Source organism: Nelumbo lutea, chromosome 3 (assembly GCF_056320005.1).
Source record: "Nelumbo lutea isolate HS-2025 chromosome 3, American lotus-T2T, whole genome shotgun sequence".
Classification (NCBI taxonomy): domain Eukaryota; kingdom Viridiplantae; phylum Streptophyta; class Magnoliopsida; order Proteales; family Nelumbonaceae; genus Nelumbo; species Nelumbo lutea.
Genome location: NC_142686.1, coordinates 105743741 through 105768935, shown reverse-complemented (window position 1 = coordinate 105768935; position 25195 = coordinate 105743741). Strand labels below are relative to the sequence as shown.

Sequence of the window (25195 nt, the reverse complement as noted above, 5' to 3'; positions counted from 1 at the left end):
AGGCGTGGTTGTGACTTGTGTCTTTCATTTCTGTCTAAACATACTGGTTTGTGGTGTTTTGGGTTCACAGTTGGTTTATGTTTTATTAGTTTCTTTTCTTTTCTGTTTGTCTTCGTGTTTGCTTTCTTTTGTGAATTAATGAAATTTCTTTACCAATAAAACATTGGGTCTTTGAACTCAACTCCCATCTATAAAAAACCACAAACTCTATTGTTCTAAACTACCTGGCACTGAAATGCTTCTTTTTGGCTTGCGACAGTTGAGCTCAATAATATCCCCACTTGTTTGATAATAACTCTCAGCCGTGACCACTCATAATATTTACTTATTAGCACCTACTTAAATAAAAAATTAATGAAGATGATGCCGAGATAGGGTTAAGATTCACATCTGACGCAACCATCGTACACATGACTTTTTAAATGTAAAAGTTCTAATAGAATAACCCATTTAAGGTTTGTAGGATCTTCATCAAAAGGGTTTCACTTTTCTTTTTTAGATACATGAAAGGTGAGAGTTTTGCTGGTTCAAAAAAGTCGTTTTTCACATTCACAAAAATAAGGTCCAGTTTTTCAACTACCATGTCAGTTTTCATTCAAAGCCAAGGATATAGAATATTGCATACACTTATTTTTCTTTGATTTCTTAACCATGGCTTCTACCAAACAGTTCATCAAATACCTAACAAATGACGAACCATATGTCAGATAAACAAAGCAGCAATTTCCCCTACTTCATCAAATCAAGAAAATGTAAGGTAAAAGTAAAACATCTGCGGATGACATATTCTCTCTTCCTTGTGAAAACATGTAAACTATATGTACATTATTAGCTCTCGACTCTGAAATTTGTGAACCTATTTCATCCTTGAGGATTTAATGTGATGCAAGAATAACAATTATATGAGGATGAATAAAATACATATTTGCACAAAAGTAAAGAAAAGATGAATAGAAACCTCTCCTACAAAAATTTGAGCTACTGGGCATTGTTCATTCTACTCAACCAGATGCTCCAACAGCAGCAGCGGCAGCATCTTTATCATATTCTCCCTGCTCCTCCTTGGCAAACTCTTCCATCAGCATACGCTGTCTCTCAGTCAAATTCCTGCATGGTGTTTGTGCCTTAGAAACTCCTTTCTCAAACTTGAGAAAAAAAAAAGTATCCCAAATACCGAGCAGGAAACTCTTAAGATCAACAAGAATGACAACTTACGTTGGAATGCTGACAATGAAATGCACATATTGATCCCCATATGAGGCGGAGCTCCTTGTTCTAATTCCTAAAGAAAAAAAAATATCATGTGAAATAGCTAATTAAATTTGAAAAGAAACACCAAGAAAAATTATTGCAGATGAGACAAGTGTCATGTTGTGGATAAATTTTGATGCTCTGTAAAACTATGGTAGAATGGAGTGATAACCCTGAACCCCATGGTTCTAAAATTTTTATGCTTAAAGACAGGGATAACAAATGCAAATATTACATCTACCAGCTTAGAGAAGCATCTTAATTTTTTTAGGGAAATTTATGGTTTGCTTCTAAAAAATTTTATTGGTTTAATGAATGTATTGTCCCTAACCCTCACCTATGCTACAGTACCCCCCCTTTGTATTGTGATAGATTCCCCCACCTGTCACTATTACCAGCTGAACAAAACCTATAAAAATTTGAGGAGAAATTACTAAAAACACCTAATTTTTAATTTGGAGGCAGCCCCAAGTCTTGGAATTTGCAGTTCTCACCTTTTTTCTTCAGTACAACCTTCTGACCAGGTTGGGTGCCTGGGCGGACCTGAAACCAAAGTAAAGTAAATCATGCCAGGATATTCAATAATCATTCTTCATAAATAAAAATGTCCCTCAAAATTTACATGTTTCCAACTTTGGTTTGCACAGACTTTATCAAACAAAAACCCATGATTTCCTTTTTGGACCATGTTAGTTTCATTGCTGAATAAGATAAATCTATTTGATTACTAACACGAATGATATTTCAAACAACCTTGAGAACAACATTGCCTGTGAGAGTAGGGACCTGGATGTTTCCTCCTAGAATTGCCTGCGCAAGGAACAAATACCATTTAATAAATGGACCACAAAGACTTTAATAAAGAACATTAATATCACTTTTAAGGGGGAAGATCCTGAAACAGGAACCAGATTGAGTCGCCTCTTGGCTTTCAAAAACAAAAATTGAAAGCCGAATCATTCAACCTATGATACCCAGGTACCTGTACAAGTATGTTGTATTGTGTTGGATACCTCAATTTTTTTAGTTTAAATTTCATATCTTATACCATATCCAGCTGTTTCCCTGCCATATCTGCACGATATAGTTCATAATTGATGCAGATAGAAAACCAATATAAAATAAATTCAGGTAAACCTACCAAACTTGACATAAAAGAGTCAAAGAATGGTATAGGTCATGATATATTTTGCAATAGTTTAACGATCACCAAAATTACTTGAAATCAACTAAGGAAAGTGTCAGAAGTTAAGGACTGTGTTTTGACAAGGGCAATTCAGTGGTTGAAAACATTAAACCTGTTTGATAGTTATTCCTTCGATCTGACTCTCTTAGGGCTGAGATCCTTGCAGCGCTTGAAGGAATTCGAAGAGCAAAGGAATTAAATATCAGCCGTTTGATCCTGGAAGGTGATTCGAAGGTGGTGGTGGTTGGTTGAAGACAGAGGACAGTGGTTTGTGGAACTTTAACAATGAAAAAAAACAGTTCTTATGGCTGGGTAGGGACATTGAGATTCAGTACAGCTGGATGAAGAGGAGTGCCAACTAATTTGCGGATGGGTTGGCCAAGCAAGGAGTGAATAGGGAGTCTGTTTTTTGGGCTAGTTTTTAATCTTTCTTCTTTGCATTCCCTTTGTTTTCTGTTTTTGGGGATCTCCCCTTTTGTATCCATATTCCCTCTTTTCTTTTAATTTAATGAAGATGGTGTTATTGATAAAAAAAAAAATAGTTATTCCTTCGATGACCTGTGGAGGAACTGATTAGCAGTAGCCAATACTTCTACCAGGAAAAACAGACTTTTGGTACAATGGGAGACACCTGAGGAGAAGTTCGTTAAGCTTAATTTTGATGGAGTAGCAGAGGTAACCCTGAACCCTCAGGTATAGGAGTTCTGAGAAATAAAGACAGTATGATCTCATCCTTATATTCAGGGCCTGTGGGTCTGGGAGACTATAAGGGCTGAATTGCTTGCTGTGGTACAAGGTATCCAGCTTGCAAACCAGTTAGGAATAGAGCACTTGCTTATTAAAGGGGACTCTCAGGTGGTGGTGGGATGGCTGCTGAATCCGGACTCTGATTTGGGGGTATAGAGACCTCTTTAAAAAAGGCAAATGGCTAACAAGAAATATGACAGAGTCCAGTGGGTATGCAGATCAGCAATCTCTATGGCTGATTCACTTGCTAAACAGGGGGTTTCTCGGGACTCTTTATTTTGGGCTACCTTGTAATCGTGTTCATCTGATCTTGTAATGCTGTAATAAATCTTAAAGGAAAGGTACGCATCTCATGCCTTTCCTTGGGTCGCCTGTTAACTCTTATTTTCTGGATTAATAAAATATTTATTCATTGATAAAAAAATAATTTGCAAATTGAAGACTTTGTAGCTTTTCTTATATCCAGCATGAAGATCATCTACAGAACAAAAAAAACATTTTTTACATATTGATAATAAAACACCACCTCCAGAAACTATCTCATATTGTACACATTGAAAAAATCAGTCTGTTTGTACATCAGGGAAAAAGAGGTTTCCTGGAATAAGATGCATGCAGAAAAAATACAACTATGAATTACCTGACTGACACTAAGAACAGCATCAACATGGATGTCAGGACCTTCTCTCCGAAAAACAGGGTCTTCTTGGACCTAGAAATGAAAAATGCCATCAAACTCTTAGAACCAAACAAGGTATGACAACAAACCATTGGCAATAAGCTGAAATATAACAGATGATGAAAGAAATTAGACAGCTTGCCTTAATTGTAACATAAAGATCACCGGGTTGATTGCCTTCAGGATCTGCTCCACCACTTCTATATACTTTCATGGTTTCGTTATCATCAACTCCTATAAACAACAATGAACCAAAAGACATCAAACATTGTTATTAGGTACAAGAATATGAACGAAGATGACATACATTCATGGCATACACTAATGCCATTTAATGCTTATTTCTGCCTCCCTTATTGTTCCATTAATTATATGGAAAATCATAAATGCCTTCTTCCTGTTTAAGCTTTGAAGGACATGTAAAGAGCTTGAAGTTGAGATGTTTTCTTAGAAATAGTTGGTCCACATCACTTGGAGTGCCTCATTAAATATACATATCACTAATCTATGAACTTTTAGTATAGAAGTAGATAAGTAACCACATCAAACATCTAGTTTCACATAACGATGCAAGCGTATAAACCAAAGAGTAAAAGAACTTATTGATTTGAACCTTATTCTAACAAAAACTTTGTGCAGCATGCAGATCTTTATAGATATCCTTACATTTTAGCCAGCCCAAAAAAGGAAAAAAGAAAAAGTAGCTATTAACTTAAAATAAAATCTTAGTTTCATAAGCATAGAAAATAAGATATTATCAATTAAAGAATGTAGACTGCTTAAATCATTGCCAAAGAAAAAAAAAAGAAAAGAAAACCACTTAAATGGTATCTTAATTGTTCATTTGAACCCATGATGTTCTAAAACCCATACCTGGATGTCTCAGCAAGTACCAAAATAGGTCAACCGACCTAGACCCAGATATGCATTAAGACAGAATTGAACAGTACCAGGCACAATCAGCATTCGAAGGTCCCAATGCTTACTTCTTTTGTTTATTGAAAGGCACCTAAACTTTGTATTCTACTTATCTTGAAACTACATGGACAACATTGAGTTGATATTGCAAGGGCTACAACTAAGATGGACCAACCTACCTCATTGACCAGTCAACTTTGCCTGGTTTTGAACCATTGATCTTAAATATGGTATTAAAAAAAAAAGTTACAAGCAGAGATGGTAACATAAAAGGTCCATCACCAAATATTGGTCTTGAGTTCTTGACTCCTGACTCTCCAAGATCTTGGGAGAGGTGCTTGGATACAGGTCTACACTTTCAGCATTTTCTTGCACAAAGTGGCTGCACTCAGGCCCCAACCCATGCTCTCAAGGTTGTCAGCCTGAGATTTTGCCATTGGACTAAAGCAATAGCCCCCTAATCAGAGGAGATGACACTATCTCTGAAAAAGAGGGCCATCAACACCATCAAAGAGCGAGAGAGAGAGAGAGAGAGAATAGCATTATCAGAATACATAGCCACCAGAAATTGAAGAATATCTTCAACTCCATAACATTTCATAGCGCATGAAATTAAATTTAAAATAAATAATTATGATACAACTATATTTTGGCCCAAAGGATAATTTAAATATATGAATACCTGGAGTTACATCCAATCTGACTGACTTCGATCCTCTCACAACACGTTCTCCTTTGCATGACTTGCAGAAATTCTGTAAACAAAATATATGGAAGATAACTCAATGCAACAGTCTAATAAAATATTCGCATGTTCTTAAGAAAGTTATCAAAATAAGTAAAACCATAAGGAATGGAACAGAAGTGTAAGTAACCTCAACTTTTGACAGAAGCCAAATCATTAGAATTCACTATTACAGACTGATAAAAAAAATCACAGAAAGTTGAGATTGTAATTCCAAGTCCAGATACCAACTGGACCATAAGTACATCCCATGGATTAAATGATACTTCCTATGAGTACCAACAATTGATTTTAATTAATATTTTCTCCATTTTGTAAATCAGCTATGAAAAAAATACTACATAGTGCACCATACTGTTGCAAATCAGTTCTAGAATCAATTCAACCGTAAACCTTTTTATCATCAATCATTCAATCATCAAGGATGTTATTTGATATGGTAAGTAGGGAGGGCATGACAAACATTGTCCAGTCATCATTTCAGTTCAAATGGATAGCTTAAATCCAACTACTGAGATTATTATATGGTTGGTTTCAAATATTTCAATCATAAGATTATAACATTAGTATGCATATTTCGTATTAAAAGATGACAATGGGGAAGTCCTTTGGGTAACCTATTCCACCTTGCCTTTATTGAGATGGATTTAGTATGTCTCCAATATCACATTACTATATTACCATGTTATATAGACATTTACAACTTTGTCTTTCTTCATGTTTTTTTCCTTTTTGTTTGATTGGTAATTGGATAAAAATTCATTAATTTTGTAATTTGTATAAAAGTTCAGAAATAATTATCAAAATAATTAAAAGTTCAGAAACAAACTTCAAACACCTGGGCCAGTCCACAGACTGCAACCCTCCCCCCAAACCCAATACTCAAAACTTAAAAGTTTTCCTACTGCAGTCTATAGCAGCAGGACCAGGACCAACATACAATAGTTTCCTATTAACCCTACCCTGGCTAGTATCTCACATTGTGTTGGCAGATCCAATAAAGCTGCATCCTAACCTTGAGGCAAAAAATCTTGCCTTTTATGAGGCTCATCACCCCTCCCCCCCCCCCACACACACACATGCACGCATCGCGACAACCCTAGCCAAATTGTTGTGGAGCATGCTGGAAATATACAACACTGTCTCATAAATCTACCAGTTGATTAACATCTAATAATAACCATAACTCACCTCTTAGAAATTTATACGTATGGCCTTGTATGCTTTCATGACTACTATAATGAAAAGAGTACTGCTGATCAAGCAGGTTAGGTAGGCACCTTATTATCTTTAAACTATTTAGCATACCAAAAATATATGGTGTATCACCATATCATATTATATAAATAAAAAACTTTGCTGGGGTAAAAAATGGGTTTCACCGCTCAGCACTGTGGTATAACTATTTCCTTCAATACCTGTGTAACAGGGCTTGCACTCCCTTGTTTCTGTTTGATTTCTTAGTTTGTTTTTCAGCTTGTTTGATTTCTCTATACAATGCTTAGATTTGTTCTAATATATCCTGATCATTATAAAACAGAAAACAAAAGGCTTTGGAAAAAAATATAGTTTAAAACTTTAAATTTTGTTAATTTGGCAATGAAGTTCTCCATTATAAAATTGCAGACAAGGAATCAAATGTAATCTCAATAGTGGCACTCCCTTACCCTCATATGGTATTTGATACTAAAACAAACACTACTATACACATAGAAATCTACTCCCACCCTTTGCATTACCTGTGTAATTACTAAACCACCTTATACCAAACCCACACAAAAAGGAGAAACCCTTTGTAAGCAAAAGGATAAGAGTAGATCTCTATTCCTAGTCCAGTATACATAGGCCTGATGCTGGAGTCTAGACATTCATGGATTTGTCCCAATATGATACCCAGCAGTGAATTTTTTTCTGTACAAGATGGCAACTAAAATAAGCTCATTTATGATGGCATTTTCTATTTCAATTCCTTGGAGAAGAAAGCTTTTTATAGTCCTTGTAGATAAAGAAAATGTTGTTGCTACTTGATAATCTGATCATAATTTATACATAATCAATGAGCAAGGTTAGTGTCACAATCAATAATTGAAAAGAATGAAAACCATAGAAATATAGAAGATTCCGTGATATATATGTGGAACAAAAGTACTACTTTGATTTTCTATAAAGATACCAGTGAAGAAAAAAAAAGTGTCTCAAATGCTTGCAAATAATAAGTTAACATACAAGACATACTGTGCCATCATACCGTTACAGTTTTCCCAGTTCCACCACAATGTGTACAAGTTGTCTGCAACCTAAATGGGCCTTTTTGCATAAATATCTGTAGACATAACAGAAAAAAACCTATTAGACATAACAACACAAAATAGCACATGCACATGTTTACCCCCCTCAGTGGCGCACACACACACACACACATCCAAAAGAAAACTAAATACAGATGAAAATAAATGATTCGTCACGAAACTAACCATTCCAGAGCCCCTACAGGGTCTACATGTTTCAGGTCTTGTCCCAGGAGGTACACCACTTCCACCTGCCTCTCCCGCAGACAAAAGAAAAAAGTTACATGAATTTTAAAAGAAAAATAATGGCATTTGGAACTCAATTAGGCTTATGGAACCAAAAAAACCGATGGACTGCACATGAAGAAAATATCTAGATAGTGAAGAAAGATTATTGTCATACCACAAGTGTCACAGGGTACATCAGTTTGAAATGTCACAGTTCTGGTGCACCCTTGAACAGCTTCTATGAAAGATAGTTCAAGAGAAACCTGTACACAATCAACAAAGAGTCATAAACATCGAAGGATCAAAGTGTGGAAAAGTAAAAAATTAACAACTTCATACTAGAAGAAAGTCATGAAGAGATAAAATGGAATACAAACCTTGACATCTTTCCCCCCAAAGTTCCTCCGTCCAAAGATATTCATGAACTGATTTCCACAACACAATGGCACACCCAAATCATGTTAGTTATACAAAGGATCAAATTAGATGCCAACGTGCATATTAATACACCAAAGATATAAAAAAAGGCTTAAAAGAGCGACTACATTGTTACTTAAACCATATTGATTACACAAGAAAATGCACAGAACCAAGGTGGTAACTTTTAACAAAGTTCACAAGTAAACAACATTGCCAGACCATCTACATATAGACAGCAATAAAAGCATTAAATTCATTGCAAATAAAAATATTTTGAACAAGATGTCAGAGTTAAAATTATGAGAAGCTAAGAAGGTAGTATATATAAAGGCAAAAGAAACAAAATTTAAAGGACATTTGAGATAGAATGCTTACATCTTGGTTAAACAAGTCCTCAAATGGGAATCCAGAACCTCCAAATGGACCATCAAAGCCACCAGGACCACCACCTCCGGTAGCATGTTGCTCAAATGCATCATGACCAACCTGATAAATTTACCAAAAATATTGTAATTATAAACAGAAAAAAATATTATTACTAGTAAGAGCACAGGCAATGAAACAACCTTGATAGCAATATTAGCATGTTTGGTACTAAGAAAACAAAATGTAGTTTTGCAAAAGAATGGAACAATGGATCATTCTAGCCTTGTTCCAGCTATTTGGGTCAGCTACATGAATGAAGCCCGTTTATTCCATCTTAAATTTTATTTAATAGAACAGGTGCACAGATAGTAATTACCTCCATCCAAAGCCTTTTTTAGACCCACATTGTCCATTTATAGCCTCCAACTTGAACCTATAATTTGCTGTCAGTGGTTAAGTCTTTGGTCTTCATAGTAGAAAAATCTAATAGATCTTCCCTTGTTTTATCACCATCGAAGTCCATCCTAACTCCATTCTGATGCACTCATTTTAGGGGTGTTACTTGGACCAAGTTGAAATGAGCATTTGTTAAATTTTGAATAAGCCCGAGTCGGATGTAGTTGAAATTATTCAACCTGGGCAACCTGACTTGTGTTCCAAATTCATTTTCAATTCTGTACTTCCAAATTATTAATTGCTGAATAATCTTCTCCAAAAACATGGAACTAATCTTCCCTTAATTTGATCAATTAGGCTCTAAAATATACATATAAACTTCACTCATCCAACTTTAAGCAACATCCTCCTCAACCAATCCCTAATCAAAGATAACCAACTGAAATCATGGAAATTGTCCTTCTGGGATATCAAACCACATATATTCTGCCCTGGTACAAAACTTGGTGTAAAGGCAGGCGGATGGACATGACAGTTGAAAGGGGTTGTCAAGCAATAATCAATTGACTAAAATCAGAGGAAGAGGTCCCATCATTCATGGAGGTTTAGATTTCTGATTAGAAAAGCAAAATCTCTAATTACTAACCTAAAATGCTAAATTAAGTGGACCCCTAGATCAGACAACAGCTTGATATCCCAATATAGATCCTGCCCTAATCCAGCTTATTTTGTAATCTTGGCTCAGAGCCATCTCAATATAGATCTAATTGACTAATTCTCACAATATTCACTAGAAAGAAAGGAGATTGCTTGAAGAAAGCATTGGAACAGTTGCAACTATTATCAATCAATAGAAATTGGTTATATTCTTAGGAGTTGTCTTTTGCCAAGTGAAACATTACAGGCTAGTTAATGACAGAAAAAAAAAAGAATTTGAGTAGAAATATAACAAAGATTCCATGATCTAATTAAACACGTGGAAAATAATCATTTAACATTGAATTTTATGTGGCTGGATAAAATAATGCTAGCATTATGTCAAGGTGTAAATACCAGTTCAACTTCAACAGAGATATATCAAAAGAAAGCAAAAGGTATAATGTTGTTTCCAAATTCCAAGATAATTGGTGTTACTAAAAGGAAGCTAACTCCGCACCTGGTCATAGAGAGACCGTTTTTCCTCATCTTTTAGAACCTAAAAGACAACAAAAAAAATAGTTATATTTACATTCTCTGCATATATCATTTGAGGGATGCACATCTTTATGAACAATAATTGTTACAAAGCTAAAGAAAAGAAGAATGCCTCGTAAGCTTTTTGAACTTCTTGAAACTTGGCCTCTGCATCAGCATCTTCTTTGTTTGTATCGGGATGTAGCTTCTTTGCAAGCTGCAAAAATCATGAAAAACCAAGACAAAGTAGAAACAATCTTATAGAGAATAGTTCCATGGTTGAATGGGATCATCATAATCGGATGTTATGGAATGAGAAACCAAAACCTACCGCATAGTAAGCTTTCTTAATTTCTGATGCACTCGCATTCTTGCTCACTCCAAGTACATCATAGTAGTCCCTTGAAGCCATATGCATTGACGCTTACATACATGAAAAACAAATACGTGTTATTCAAGCTTTTTTTCTTCTTTAGATCATATTGCGTTTATTTCTCTATAAAATGGATGTAAATTTTTTCAGACGGAAATATTTCAGCTATTATGTCCACCATTCTTATTGCGGAAGTCTTGTCTTCCGCCCCTTTTAGATTTATTTTGATGTAAAAGCCAAGGAAATCTAAATTTTGAGTGAAGATACAGCTCAATATTTCAGCCAGGAAAAAACACTTCCCTCCATTTTTAGTTCAAACGAATGACACCTGGCTAAGTTGTTTCGATACACTGAAGAATAAGCCATCAGAAATGCAAGAAAGCTAAGTTGTTTAGATACCTGTTCCATGGAAGGACCTCGTAGGCCTCCAATTGCAATGTACAAATCCGCCCCACCGTCCATCATTTCGTTTCACTGAGGCATCAAAAGCAACCAGATCAATTACAAGCATAAAAAAGAAACAGCAATGAACAAAAAACTCAAGCTTGAGCCTGAAAATATCAACCTACCGTTACCGCTGTCTGAATTTTCCAATCCCAAAATCCGGGAAGAATTGCAGAATCGGGAAACAAATCCCCTACGGCTTCCATGGTTCAATGAATCATTGATCTGTTAATAACAAATAAAAATTGATGAGAATAAAATTCATCAGAGCCAATCAATCACAACCCATCTCTTACGAAAGAATGGTTGACAACCTTGGTGCCCAGAGACCGTCGGGCGAACCAGTACACCAACCTAGCACCGCCCAAGCGCACCATTTGGAAGTGGAAGTTGGAGAGCAAAGAACAGAGGCAGTGTAAAGAAACCCTAATAAGAAATCCCCGATAATTCGGGGGAAATTTGGGCGCCTGCAGTTGCTCCTTTTTTCCCCCGTTCGAATGGTCTAGAAAGGTTCCGTTTTTAGTCCCGAGGAGACGGAAAAATCCTACGTGTACCCTGGACCCCTCCACAAAATAAAGTTTTATTGGTCCACGGCAGATTATTATTTTATTTATTTACTTTCTTTTTCTTTTTCTTTTTCTTTTTCTTCAAAACACACCATGGTTTTAAAAAACGACCCAGAATCGGAATGGTTCTGCCCACCGGTTTTCAAGTCGACAGTCCAACCGTCTTGTTTGAATGGATGGCCAGTTCTGAAAATAAAAAATAATTAAAATAAAATGACCAAAAAACGTTGAACAGGTCGACATTTTGACGGTTTGACCACTTGAGTCAATGGGTTGTTGACTTTTTCAACAGTTTTTTACCAAAGACCGGGTTTGGGGTAAAATGGAACTGGTTGTCTAAACGGTTCCCAGGCCAAACGATCCAACCATTTAGGTCAATGGCGGTTCAAAAACCATGAAACACACTATGTTTGGTTGGAGTTCAAATCTGCTCTTCACAGAGTGCACCTCTCACCGACCTCACAGCATGTTCTGGCCTTTCATTCTGAGCATCTCCCCTACTTGTATTTATTAGGGAAAATTCCCGATAGGTACCCTGTACTTTAGGTTGAGTGCCAATTTAGTACTCGAACTTTAAAACGTGGCAATCTAGTACCCAAACTTTCATTTTTGTGACAATCTGCTACCTGGCATTAATCAGCCGTTAAATAGCATGCAAAAAGACAAAAATACCCTTCAAGTGTAAACTCACAACCTTACTCCTCTGTGAAACTCCCAACCTTCCACATTACGTACTTGTTTAACTACTTCACCAATGAAGCCCCGAAGTGCACTACGCTGATCTCTGGCAGTGTGGGAAGGGTTTTGTTGGATGACCGAAAGAATTGCATTCCTGGTAAATCAGATCAACAATCTTCGAGGGAGTGCTCTTCCAAGGTTGCATTACACGTCAACTACAACAAGTTGAAATGCGGTAGCAGTGGCAGCAAGGGTGATGCTACTCCTTTCCTTGCATCGGGAGCAATGACACCCATGCCGCAACCCCCACCGCCAAGTTCGGCCTACTCACCCAGATTCTTCAAGCCTCCTCCACCACCGAAGACAAAGCAGCCTATTTTACCACAACCTCCATCTCCGCATCCAACTAAGCAGAAGCCTCCAATTAGACATTACCTGCCATCACCACCAACCCATCATTATCCTTATGCATCACCACCACCACCACCACCAACTCATCATTCTGGTTATGCCTCACCTCCTCCCCATCTTCCTTCTCCTCCAACCCATCACCTTTATATACCACCATCGCCACCTCCACCACATATTGGGGTGCCGCCACCAACCCATCATTATAGAACGCCTCCACCCCTAAAACAATTCTACCCACCTCCAACCAGTGCTCCGCCACCACAAGCTTCTATCTCTCTCTCACCTCCATTTGGGTGCGTCATAGAATCACCTCCTTTGCCACCAAATCATGCTTCCCAACCTCCATCACCACCACCATAAGCTTGGTCCGAGTTGCCTTGTGTAACCGATGAACATGAGAGTAAGTAGGATTCTAGAAGTGATTTCAAATCACCGAGATCAGCTGGGATCAATCCATTGAATTCTTTTCTTACCGGAGAGAACAAGCCTCTGCAGTGGATTGAGGACAATAGCTTACCCAGCTTCTCTTGTAAGTAGAAGTCGTAGATGCCACCTGGATTGTTTTTATAAGGATGGTCACTGCACTGCATCCCCTCCCCCTTGTCGTCGATTGATCCTCCACCACCACCACCCTTGTCCATCACTATCATCTTAATCCCAATCCCGACAGCTAAACACTACCGCCAATACAACCCTAGTAAACATATTGTAAGTCACGTTGAATTGCTCCAAGCTCTTCATCTACCCAATGGCGGGTGGAAGCAAGCCTTAGGGATGCAACCGCCAAGGTTGTTGTTGGACAACACGATGATGGAGATGGGGGGAGTTTCCGATGTTGTTCAAAATGCCAAACCGAAAGTGGTTGTTCAAGTCCTTATCAAAGAGCCATATTCGCAAAAATGGTATCTGGGGAGATGCCGCAAAAATGGTTGGAGTTGAGGTGGAAAAGAGCCAATCAGCCAGATCCGTTAAGAGGCCAAGCTTGTGTATGAGATACCCAGCAATGTCAGTGTGATTAAGATCAATGTTAGGGACTTATGGTTTATGGTGTAAGTTGCTAAGGCAATATGGAGCCACCTGCACACTCAACCATTGTTGCAAGCATTCTTCGGTGCGACGAAGAACGTCCCGTTGGTGGTGGATGGAGGCTTCACCTCCATCAAGAGATTTGGGTTCCCAGAACCTAATCTTCATTTTCTTGAGAAAGAATGTGATGAACAGTGTCCAAGGGTAATTTTGACATTTTTTAAAGTCTTAAATAGCACATGAGGTCATGTGATATACATAACTGACAATCCATTAGTGGTAGATACTAGATTGTCGCAAAATGAAAGTTCAAGTACTAATTTGTCCTATTTTCAAGTCCGGGTACTAAATTGGCACTTGGCCTAAAGTACAGGGTACCTATCGGGATTTTTTCTATTTATTATTCATGAAGAGATGTTCCCAATACAGGGTTGGATGTGGTTGTGAGGTTGATGTGAGGTGTGCTGGCGCGGCATGAAAGCTCGCAGGTCGTGCTAGGCCCGACACGATGGTCCGTGTCGGGCTGTGCCGGGGGTTTGTAGTCCACGAGCCAGCATGGCATGGCCTGTAGGGCCCGTAGAGGGCCGCACTTGACCCATCCGAAAACTAGCCGTTTGGACCCGCTGGCTAGTTTCAGCTTTTTGGGGGGGGGGTTACATAAATACCCCCTAACAGCTATATAGGGGGGGTATTTATGTATTTTGCTTATGGGGGAGGAAAAATGACACAAATGTCCCCTAATAGCTATATAACGACTAGTTTAGGGGGCTTTTTGGGTAAAGTTATGAATAATTCTACAATGACCAAAATGCCCATCCCAATAACTAAAAATAGCTAGTTTTTAGGGTATTTTGGGTAATTGAATTATTTTTAATTCCTATAAATAGCCCTATCCTCCACCATTCTCATCACACCAATTCAAGTATTCAACAATTCTCAATTCTCTTCTCTCTCTCTCATACATTCTCTGCAATTTGAATGAACTCTAATAGTTTGATTGGCTGATTGTCTGATTCTCCAATTCTCAACTTGATTGAAGTTTCAACAATAAGAAGGCTTGCTCAACCAGCTCAAGTATCTCAACTTAGCAAATTGGGAGGCTTGGACATTGAAAGGCTTTAACCATTGAAATCAAGTTGGGATTTTGAACCGACAACCCGAGTAAGTCCAATTAAATTATTATTTTTTTTAGAGTTAAAAAAAAATGGTCGGCTCTTCCCAAAACCAATTCCCCAACATGTTCATTGTTGACGATATTTAGTTGCATCATGACAGTGTTAGCACTAATGCTATTGATATTTATGGAACTTTCACCCCTAGTATTGATAGTAGGGGAAAGAAAAAGAGGACATCTAAGTTGAGTAGCCCGGTTTAGAAAATATTTAAAATAGAAGATGTTGAGGGGAAGGGAAAAAAGAGTAGTTTGCCAAAAATGTAAAAAATACTTTAGCTATTGTAACAAGGGTGGTATTGGCCATTTAAGCAGACATTTGCTTATACATGAAAAGGAAGAAGAAGAAGGGAGAGAAACAACACAAACACAAATTGGGAGGGGTTTTTGGTATATTTAAATAGTCATAAGAAAAAATGAGACGCGTATTAGCAAAATACATTGTACACATAGAACAACCATTTTTGTTAGCTGAAGATACTAAACTTGAATAATGGTTACTTAATTTTGTAAATCCACAATATAAAAAAAAGTTTATAGGAATACTATTAGATCGGATGCTTTAAAATTATTTTATTCATATAAACAAAATTTAATTTATTTGTTATCACATCTTAATTCTAAAGTTGCAATTACTTTTGATGTTTGGACTTCTAAATTTAACATAAGTTATATTTGTGTTACCGGCCATTTTATTGATGAAAATTAGCTTTTAAATAAAAGAATTTTAAGTTTACTAGGCTTGAATGACCACATACTGGCCTAGCTATTTCTGCAAGCATTTTAAATAATTTGCATGCTTATGAAATTGAGAATAAATTATTTTCTATTAGTTTTGATAATATCAGCAATAATAATTTTGCAATAAATATTTTAAAATCTCAATTAAAACCATGTTTAAATGGTAAATTATTTCATATTAGATGTGCATGTCACATCTTAAGTTTATGTATTCATGATGCTTTAAATATTATTTCTAATGATATTTCTAAAATTAGAAATTGTATTATATATATTAAAAGTTAAGGGGCAAGAAAACAATAATTTAAATATTTATGTCAAAATTATGGTTTAAAATATAAACATTTTATATTAGATGTTAAACATAAATGGAATTCTACCTATACTATGTTAGAAAGTAGTATTTCTCATAAACAAATTCTTACTAATTTTTATAATTCAAAAAATCCTAATGATCTTATATTTGATGAAGATTGGGAAATAAAGTTTATATAAGAGATTTTTTAAGCATTTTATGATGCAACTAATGTATTATCATGTATTTATTATCCAACTAGTTGTAATTTACCTTATCAATTAATGGTGACTAGTGTTTGTTTTGTAAAATATAGAAATAATCTACAATTTAAATGTATTGTTGAAATAATGAAAAATAAATTTAAAAATTATTGGGAGAACATTTCTCCCCTTTATTGCTTAGCTACAATATTAGATCTTTAGGATTAGGAAAGATGGTTTAGATATTTTACTTGAAACATATTGTGAAAATATGAATATTGAAATTGGAAAGAAAAAAGAAAAAGTTAATAATTTATTATTTGAAATGTATAGTTTATGATGAAGGATGATTTAACCCGATCTATGAAACGGCGACACGTGGACATTGACGCGACGTAAGCGACAGCTCAGCATTGCGGCCCAGTACAACTAAGTAACGGGCCCATAAAGCAACTCGCCACATCATATCACGCAAAAGGAGGAGCTCGCCACGACGCAAGCTCCGGGTTCCCCGAGCTACCCCCAAAGGGATATTCCGAGGCAACTTTAGCTCGCAAGCTAAGAAAACCAGCTCGCCCGAGCTCCCAAGCAGACAAGTCATCCCGAGGACTAATTCTACTAAGGGTACTCCTGAAGTATTCTGAGCTCGCTGCAAAGTTGTTCGCGAGTGAGCCGCATGAGCATTCCGCAGGAAGCTTCTATCTGACAGGCCGTACCAATCAGGTTGCGCCATATCCCTTACTGACGGCGCAGTCCTTGTCCTTTCGTCAATATGCGCTCACGTCTCTTAGTAGGCGGAGGCATGCCTATCACTTTGGGGACGTGTCACTCGCCCGGGTAAGGAGTACGTCGCAATGACCACCTACACAGCCCTGGAAGGTAACGGTTATGGCAGGGGGCCCAGTGGCGGTTATGCCCGATCTCACAAAGAGCACCCCTATAAAAGCCCTCAGGGTAGAGGAGAAACTTTTTCTGGAGACCTCCAATCTCTCGAGTATAGGAAAAAAGCGTGACCTCCACTCTTAGCCTTTGTTTTTCCCTTTACTTCCTATACATAGTACTGACTTAAGCATTCGAGTATTCCCACCGGGTAAATCCCCAGGAATCTTTCCTTTCATCTTCTCAGGTGTCGTTTGTTGCCAACAAGGAGCCAGTCAGCAGTCAGCTAGGAGTGCTCGGATCGCACGACATCATTTGGTGCCGTTTGAGGGAAACACGTCAAAAGGCCTTTCTCTCTAAACTCTTTCAGTTCCTTCTTCTTCCTTGAAACAATCCAACATTCATGGCTTCCCCTAGCAACGTTGGACGAAGCACGTAAATTGATAACTCTAGGGAACAACCCCAACTTCCTACTGTTTGTATCGGACGGTTCCCCGTCCCCCTCTCAGTGGACAGAATCCCCAGCTTGAACGTGCCTTTCACAATGGCACCTGTCATGGCCCCACTCCCTACTATAGTCGAAACGACGTTCACCGAACCTTCAGTCGTGCCCCCAGTGGCCAGCCCAAACCAGTTGGAGGACCTGATGCAGTGCATGAGAGCCATGCTGGCCCAAATGCAACAGTTCCAACAACTTCAACTCTATCAACAGCACGTGCTGCACCAGGTCTCCCAGTACCAGTATCAACAACAGTTCCCCCAGCTGCCCCAACCTCAGCTCCAGCCTCAGCACCTGGCCTTGCAGCAAGCCAAATCCCGCCGCCAGAGCGAACACTCTAGCCGGGGAGAGGCCCCCCAAAATCTCCCAAAAAACCAAGCCTCCCCCCACGGCAGACGGGAGAGACCGGCTACCTCGATCTCATCGCAGGCGGACAGGTCGGGAGGACCCCGGCTCAGCAGGTCAGCGTCACCTCGACAGTCGAAGTTTGGAACCCTGGTTCTTGAGAACCGATTCGAGATACTGGCAACAGACTCCAAGCAAGCCCCTTCTGTCCGTAGCCATCACCAGTAAACCGGGCTACCCTTGGCGCAAACCGTTCTGGATAGTGGGGAGGTGAGCAACATGAACGCCGAGCCTGTCAGGAAGTAGAGGCATCGATGCCGAGCTCGCCAATCTGTCACCCGCGATTTGCCCGAGCTCATGGGTAAAGAAGAGGTAGGTTCGGCCGAAGCCAAAGCTCCTCTCCTCTCAGTTCCGTCCCCCCTGTCTTCCGAAGTCCTGGCGGTCCCGATGCCCAAGGATTTCAAGTTCCCCCCTCTTGACAAGTATGATGGGTCGTTCGACCCGAGTGATCATGCAGATGCCTTTTAGTCACAGATGCACCTGGTGCGAGCTAGTGAGTCGTGCATGTGCGTGGCCTTCTCCACTACGTTCAAGGGAGCAGCCCGCACATGGTACCAGAACTTGGCGCCCGGGTCAATAAGAAGTTGGACATAGTTCGCACAAGCCTTCACGTCTGACTTTGTCACCAGCAAGTGGTGCCCGCGAACTGAAGAAAACATCTTCAACATAGCACAAAGGGAGGGAGAGTCCATCAGGATCTATATCAAGCGGTTCAACGATGCTTGAATGCAGATACCACGCCTGGATCCCGCCGTACGCCTTGCAGCAACCAAGAAGGGCGTGAAGCACAATGAGTTCAAGTGGCACATGGTCGTCAACCAACCCGCGACCATTACCGAGTTTCTGAAACTTGCGGATAAGTTCATAGCCACCGAAGAGGAGATGAACTAGAAGGGTGAGGGCGCACCCGAAAAAAGGAAGAGATAAGGAGAATCTTCCAGTCAAGAGGACACCCGAAGAAAAAAGGAAACAATTTGGGGTGCAAAGCCAGGTCAGCTATTCCAAGCTCTTGCTCCGGACCGAGCTGATTACACTCCACTGAACGTGAAGCGGGCCAAAATTCTGAGGGCGATCAAGGACGCCCCGTACGTGAAGTGACCACCCCGTCTAAGGGGGAATCCCAATGGTCACAGTACCGAGAGTTGTAAAAACCTCCGCGACGAGATAGAGGAGCTCATCCGTCGTGGATATTTGAGAAACTTTGTACAAAATAATAATAATAATAATAGTAATAGAACAGGTCGACAAGGGGAGCACGGAAAAGACGCTCCCGAGTCCAGTAGCAGGCCGACCGAACAACCGTAGAGGCAGCCTCTAGAGGAGAGGCCAGTTCAGGGGACCATCCACATGATAGTGGGAGGTTCAATCGTTGCGGGTTGCACTTCAGTGGCAGCTCGAACGTTGGTTCGTGAGGTCACCCGGGAGGAGCAGAACCCCCCAAAGCGGCCAAGAACAGAAGAGTCGATTTTCTTCACAGAAGACGATGCGCGAGGGGTCCATTACCCCCATGACGACGTGCTCGTGATAAAGCTGAGAATCAACTATTTCGAGGTTAGGCGTGAGACTCAGGCAGCTCGCCCAACATACTTTTCAAAGCTGCGTTTGACCAGCTCCAGTTGCAGAGAAATGACCTGAAGCCAGCAGACACTCCTTTGGTAGGCTTCAGTGGAGAAGAAGTCTGGCCCCTTGGGAAAATAACAGTACCTGTAGAGGTCGGCACGTGGCCTTGTGTGGTAGATTCGAACACAACTTTCTGGTGGTAGCGACCCCCTCGCCCTACAATTCCATAGTAGGTCAACTGATCACCCATGTCCTACGGGCGGTGGTCTCCACTTACCATTTGGCTATGAAGTTCTCAACAGACTTCGGGGTGGGGGTAGTGCGGGGCGACCAGCTTGAGTCCCGCAAGTGCTACGTTGCCGCCCTAAAGGGGAAAACCAAGGTAGCCGGTGACCTTGAACTGGAGTGACCCACATAGCAAGGCAAAGAGCGAGCCGCACCCACGGAAGAAACGGTCGCGGTCCCGACCTTGACAGCAGACCCGGCTCGAACGCTCTAGATCGGCGCTTCCGTCCAGGAGCCCCTACGATCCGAACTGGTAAGTTTTTTACTTCAAAATTTAGATATTTTTGCATGGTCCGTGGCAGAAATGCCCGGTATTGACCCCAGACTCATAACTCACAAGCTGAACACTGATCCTGTAGTTAGGCCCGTTAGACAGAAGAAATGCAACCTAGCCCCAGAATGATGGAAAGCGATCGACAAGGAAGTCGAGAAGCTCCTCGCAACGGACTTCATAAGAGAAGTCCAATACCCGAGCTGGGTAGCCAACCCCGTCCTGGTAAAGAAGGCCAACGGAAAGTGGCGCATGTGCGTCGACTACACCGACCTGAACCGGGCTTGCCTGAAAGACTGCTTCCCGCTCCCCCGAATCGATCGTTTGGTGAACGCAACCTCAGGGCATGAGTTGCTAAGTTTCTTGGATGCCTATTCGGGCTATAACCAGATCAAGATGGACCCGACAGACGAAGAAAAGACTGTCTTCATCACGGAGTTCGGCCTATACTGTTACGAGGTTATGCCCTTCGGGTTGAAAAACGCAAGGGCAGCCTTTCAGAGGCTTGTAAATAAATTATTTGCACCGTTAATCGATAGAAAGTATAATGCTATGTGGATGACATGGTTGTCAAAATTCAATTTTCACATGAATTAATACAAGACTTGCGTTCTGTTTTTGAAAATTTGCGTAAGTTTAATATGAGATTGAATCCAAATAAGTGTGTGTTCGGTGTAACCTCGGGTAAGTTCGTAGGATACATCGTTAACCGGCACGACATTGAAGCCAACCCGGATAAGGTTAAGGCCATCTTGGACATGAAACCACCTCGAAAGTTGAAGGAAGTTCAGAGGTTGAATGGCCGCATAGCCGCCCTAAGCCGTTTCATGTCTAAATCGGTGGACTGTTGTCTGCCATTCTTTAAGGCAATAAAAAGCAAAGGGTTTGAATGGATGTAAGATTGCCTGGTTGCGTTCGACGAGCTCAAAGAATACCTTACTAGCGTGCCGACCTTAACCCGGCCCGACGAGGTGGTCAGTTCGGTACTAATTAAGGAAGTAGATCGGGTCCAACGACCCATCTATTATGTTAGAAAGTATTGCAGGGAGCAGAAACAAGATACCCGGAGATGGAAAAACTAGTATACGCATTGATAATTGCAGCTCGGAAACTCCGCCCGTACTTCCAAGCTCATACTGTTATCGTCCTTACCGACAAACCTCAGAGGCAAGTATTGCTTAAGCCTGAGGTCTCTGGTCGGTTGACGAAGTGGGCCATTGAGCTCAGCGAGTACGACCTCTAGTACAAGCCGTGAACTACCATTAAGGCCCAAGCCTAAGCAGATTTCATAGTCAAATGCACATTCAACTCCGAAGTTCCTAGTCCGGTTGAGCGCCCGAATCGGTCGAGTCTGAACCCCGTGAAGTAGTAGCCAGTGTTGCACCTCTCCTAGCTCGGCCAATCGCGAGCTGGGATGAGGAGCCCTAGATCCTTCACGTAGATGGCTCCTCGAACCAACAGGGCAGCGGTGCCGAAATAGTTCTGCATGGCCCAAGCGGCATGAAACTGGAGTACGCACTACGCTTCGAGTTCGAGGCATCCAACAATGAAGTAGAATACGAGGCGTTGATAGCCGGACTAGCCTTATCCAGAGAAGTAAAAGCCAAGCACATCGTTATCTGCAACGACTCCCAGCTCGTGGTCAACCAGGTCACGGGCGAATATGAAGCTCGTGAGCCGACCATGGTCGTCTACTTAGCCAAAGTTAGAGAGACCTTGCTCAACTTCCAATCGCACTTCATCAGATGGATCCCTAGGTCGGAGAACACCGAGGTCGATGCCCTGTCCAAGTTAGCCAGCACTAGCGACATCACCATGAGAACCGTGTACATAGAGGACCTGTCTCAACCTAGCATTCTCGGGGGGGCAGAGGAGGTCGCTCCTGTCATTTGAGCAGAGCCAAGTTGGATTGACCCACTCATGAGCTTCTTGTTACACAGGACCCTCCCTGCAGACCGCAATGCAGCCAGAAGGGTGCAGTGCCAGGCAACTAAATACGTTATGATAGACGAGCGGCTATACAGAAGATCCTACATGCTCCCCTACCTCCGTTGCTTGCGACCTACCGAAGCCAAGCTCGTACTCCACGACACTCATGAGGGTCTGTGCGAAGGACACTTGGGGGGCAGGGCCCTTGCCCAGAAAGTGCTTCGGCAAGGGTATTATTGGCCAACAATGAAGGCAGACACCATTGAACTCGTTAGAAAATGTGACAAATGTCAGAGACATGCCAATATTTACCACCAACCCGCTGCCGACCTCAAGTATCTCACCAGCCCATGGCCCTTTGCGCAGTGGGGCATCGATCTACTCGGGCCATTCTCACCAACAACGGGTGAAAGAAAGTTCTTAGTAGTGGCGGTGGACTATTTTACCAAGTGGGTAGAAGCTGAGCCCCTCGTGACGATCACAACCCGAAATGTCCAAAACTTCTTTTGGAAGAACATCGTATGCCGCTTCGGACTACCTCGGGTATTGATTTCTGACAATGGCAAACAGTTCGAGGACATCAAGTTTCAAGATTGGTGCCGAGGCATGGGGATCCAACAGAACTTTACTTCAGTCGCACCCCTCAAGCAAACGGTCAGGTAGAAGTCACGAACAGAGCCATCCTCCGTGGACTAAAGGCACGGCTGGACCGAGCTAAAGGATTGTGGGTAGATGAACTACCCAGTGTCTATGGGCCTACCGAACCACGGAGAAGACCACTACGGGAGAAACACCCTTCAATCTCACCTACGGCACCGAAGCAGTGATTCCCGCAGAGATCGAAGTACCTACGTTGTGCCTAGAAGCATACAACGATCAAACAAACGAAGATGAGCTACGTACCAACCTCGACCTACTCGACGAAGTAAGGGACCTCGCGTACAATTAGGACCGCAACCTACTAGCAGAGAGTAGCTCGGTACTATAATGCCAGGGTCAAGAGGCGAAACTTTCGTGTTGGCGACCTGGCCCTTCGTAAAGTTATGCTGCCTGAGCCCGGTGCTGGCAAGCTCGGGTCCAACTAGGAAGGTCCTTACCGAGTGAAACGAGTGCTCGGGGAAGGAACATATGAGATCAAGACCCTCGAAGGGAAACAAGTACCTCGAACATGGAATATTGTCAACCTGAGGCAATATTATCTGTAAAAATCAAGTGGACTACGGGTCCCTTCCAAAGCCTAAGGGCCATAAGACTGAGCTAACATGACCTCGGCACAAGAAGACCCCAGCTACCACTTCGGCCTGGGAGAAATCCGGGAGTGGACTACAGGTCCCTCCCAAAGCCTAAGGGCCAGAAGACTGAGCTAACATGACCTCGGCACAAGAAGACCCCAGTTGCCACTTCGGCCTGGGAGAAATCTAGGAGTGGACTACGGGTCCCTCCCAAAGCCTAAGGGCCAGAACACCGGGCTAATATGACCTCAGCACAACAGGACCCAGCTGCCTCTATGGCATGGGAAAACTCCGCGAGTGGGCCACGAGCCACTCCTTCAGCCCAAAGGCCAAAACACTGAGCTAACAAAGACCTCGGCAGACACTTCAGTGGCGAAGGCAAGGTATGAAATATCAAAAGCGTAAGCAGCTTGGGTTTAAACCCTACGAAACATAGCTCGTCCCGACGCGTTGGTCGAACTGAGGAATAGCCAACCTCGGACATACGTTGTAATCACTCCGCGGTATACCACAGGGGCCTTAAACGTGACAAATCGGGATAACACCTACCGAAGCGCCCTACTTCAAGTAACTTTAACAACTCAAATGATGAGATTGCCTTAGTAAAAATAAAGGGAGTTTATCATACTCAGAAGAAGGAAGAAACTTTCATTGTCAAAAAAAAAAAATAAATAATAACAAGTGCAGTAACCGAGCTAAACAACTCGGGAAAGGTTTGATCATCATAAGGCACAACGCCCAACCGAAAACTTGTGAAAGACCGGGTTTACGGCACCCGAAAGCCACAGAAGACCAGAGAAATGCCACCTCAAGAATATGCCTTCTCATCCTCTGGAGAATCAGGCTCCTCTTGATCTGCTTGGTCCGCTGTCTCAGGAGACAGACCCTTCATAGTAATGCCGTCGAGGTTGAGTCCAGAGAACTTCTTCTAAACCAGCCACCGATAGAGCTTAAACCCTGAGCGGTACGAACCCGAACCATACTTCGCTTGGAGGTCATGAAATTCCTGGGAGATCTTTAAAATCACAGACTGCTTTCTCTCGCTCAGCCTCTACCATCTGATCAAAGTTTCGAGTCTGATTTAGAAGAGTGGACTCCAAGTCCCACACCTACTGCCTGAGAAGGTCCCTCTCCCCCTGCCATCCTCGACGATTCCTCCCTATAGCGTGCGCTCTCTTCAGTAAGCCGAGCGATTTGAGCCTCCTGGTCGTGGATGAGTAGCTCCTGAGACTCGCTCCCCTTGTGGGTGTGGTCGAGCTCGCCCCAGATCTGGTCAAGCTCGACTTGGAGCTTTTGGTTGGCAGCACGCTGGTCGAGGGCGTCGACACGATGGATGCGCATCTGGAGAGACATGGCATGGATGACAGAATTTACCTATCGACGAAAAAGCAAGATCAGAAGACAACGGAAAAGGGAAAACAAGAGAGGAAGAGGGAAAAAGGTCACTTACCACCATGCAGTGAGCAGAGGCGAACGCGGAGAGATCCCCGGGCTCCATGTTTCCCCACTGAGCGATTTCATCATTGGTGATTGCCTTCTGACTCCTCTGGCGAGCTACCAGATAATCATTTACCCCTTCCCAGTTTTCCACTGGGAATCGGGGGTAAGAACGGGGCTGAAGGGGGTTAAAGGGTACCTCCCCGGCTGAGGGAGCTCGTTTCCCCCAGGGTTAGTCCCATTAGTCCCCTCAAGAGGGGGCATCGGAACCTCGGGTGAAGGAGAGGGCAGGACTGACTCGGCAGACCTGAATTCAATGCTTCCCGAAGGCGGGGTTTGGTCGGGGCGCGTCCTCTTCACCTGATGTCTCTGGCTGCCCGAGAGAAGGCGGCG

The 25195-nt window shown here is 41.7% G+C and overlaps 1 protein-coding gene across 2 annotated transcripts; it reads right to left on the bottom strand.

Annotated features, from left to right (window-relative positions):
- Positions 1–701: 701 nt before the first annotated feature.
- LOC148867372 (chaperone protein dnaJ GFA2, mitochondrial-like) lies at positions 702–11736 on the bottom strand. Of its 2 annotated transcripts, XM_088979701.1 has the most exons (18): positions 11529–11736; positions 11340–11439; positions 11170–11244; positions 10729–10820; positions 10531–10614; positions 10381–10419; positions 8838–8948; positions 8420–8467; positions 8218–8305; positions 8001–8065; positions 7775–7849; positions 5464–5536; positions 4006–4097; positions 3825–3896; positions 2005–2061; positions 1746–1794; positions 1216–1282; positions 702–1107 (listed from the first exon to the last, which is right to left on the bottom strand). In XM_088979701.1, the coding sequence occupies exons 1-18, from the start codon at positions 11589–11591 to the stop codon at positions 1002–1004; spliced, it is 1356 nt and encodes a 451-aa protein (XP_088835827.1). In that variant the 5' UTR covers positions 11592–11736; the 3' UTR covers positions 702–1001. The 2 variants fall into 2 exon arrangements, with proteins under 2 accessions (XP_088835827.1, XP_088835826.1); XM_088979700.1 differs by lacking the exon at positions 702–1107 and having other exon boundaries at positions 1217–1284; positions 1747–1794; positions 11529–11735.
- Between the last annotated feature and the right edge of the window lie 13459 nt (positions 11737–25195).

Excerpts from the sequence above, each read along its gene's own strand:
- LOC148867372 (XM_088979701.1), bottom strand. The coding sequence starts at position 11,591 with ATGGTGCGCTTGGGCGGTGCTAGGTTGGTGTACTGGTTCGCCCGACGG. Across the intron at positions 11,245-11,339 it reads AAATTCAGACAGCGGTAACG|TGAAACGAAATGATGGACGG; the intron begins GTAGGTTGATAT and ends TTGATGCCTCAG. Across the intron at positions 1,108-1,215 it reads TTCATTGTCAGCATTCCAAC|GAATTTGACTGAGAGACAGC; the intron begins GTAAGTTGTCAT and ends AACACCATGCAG.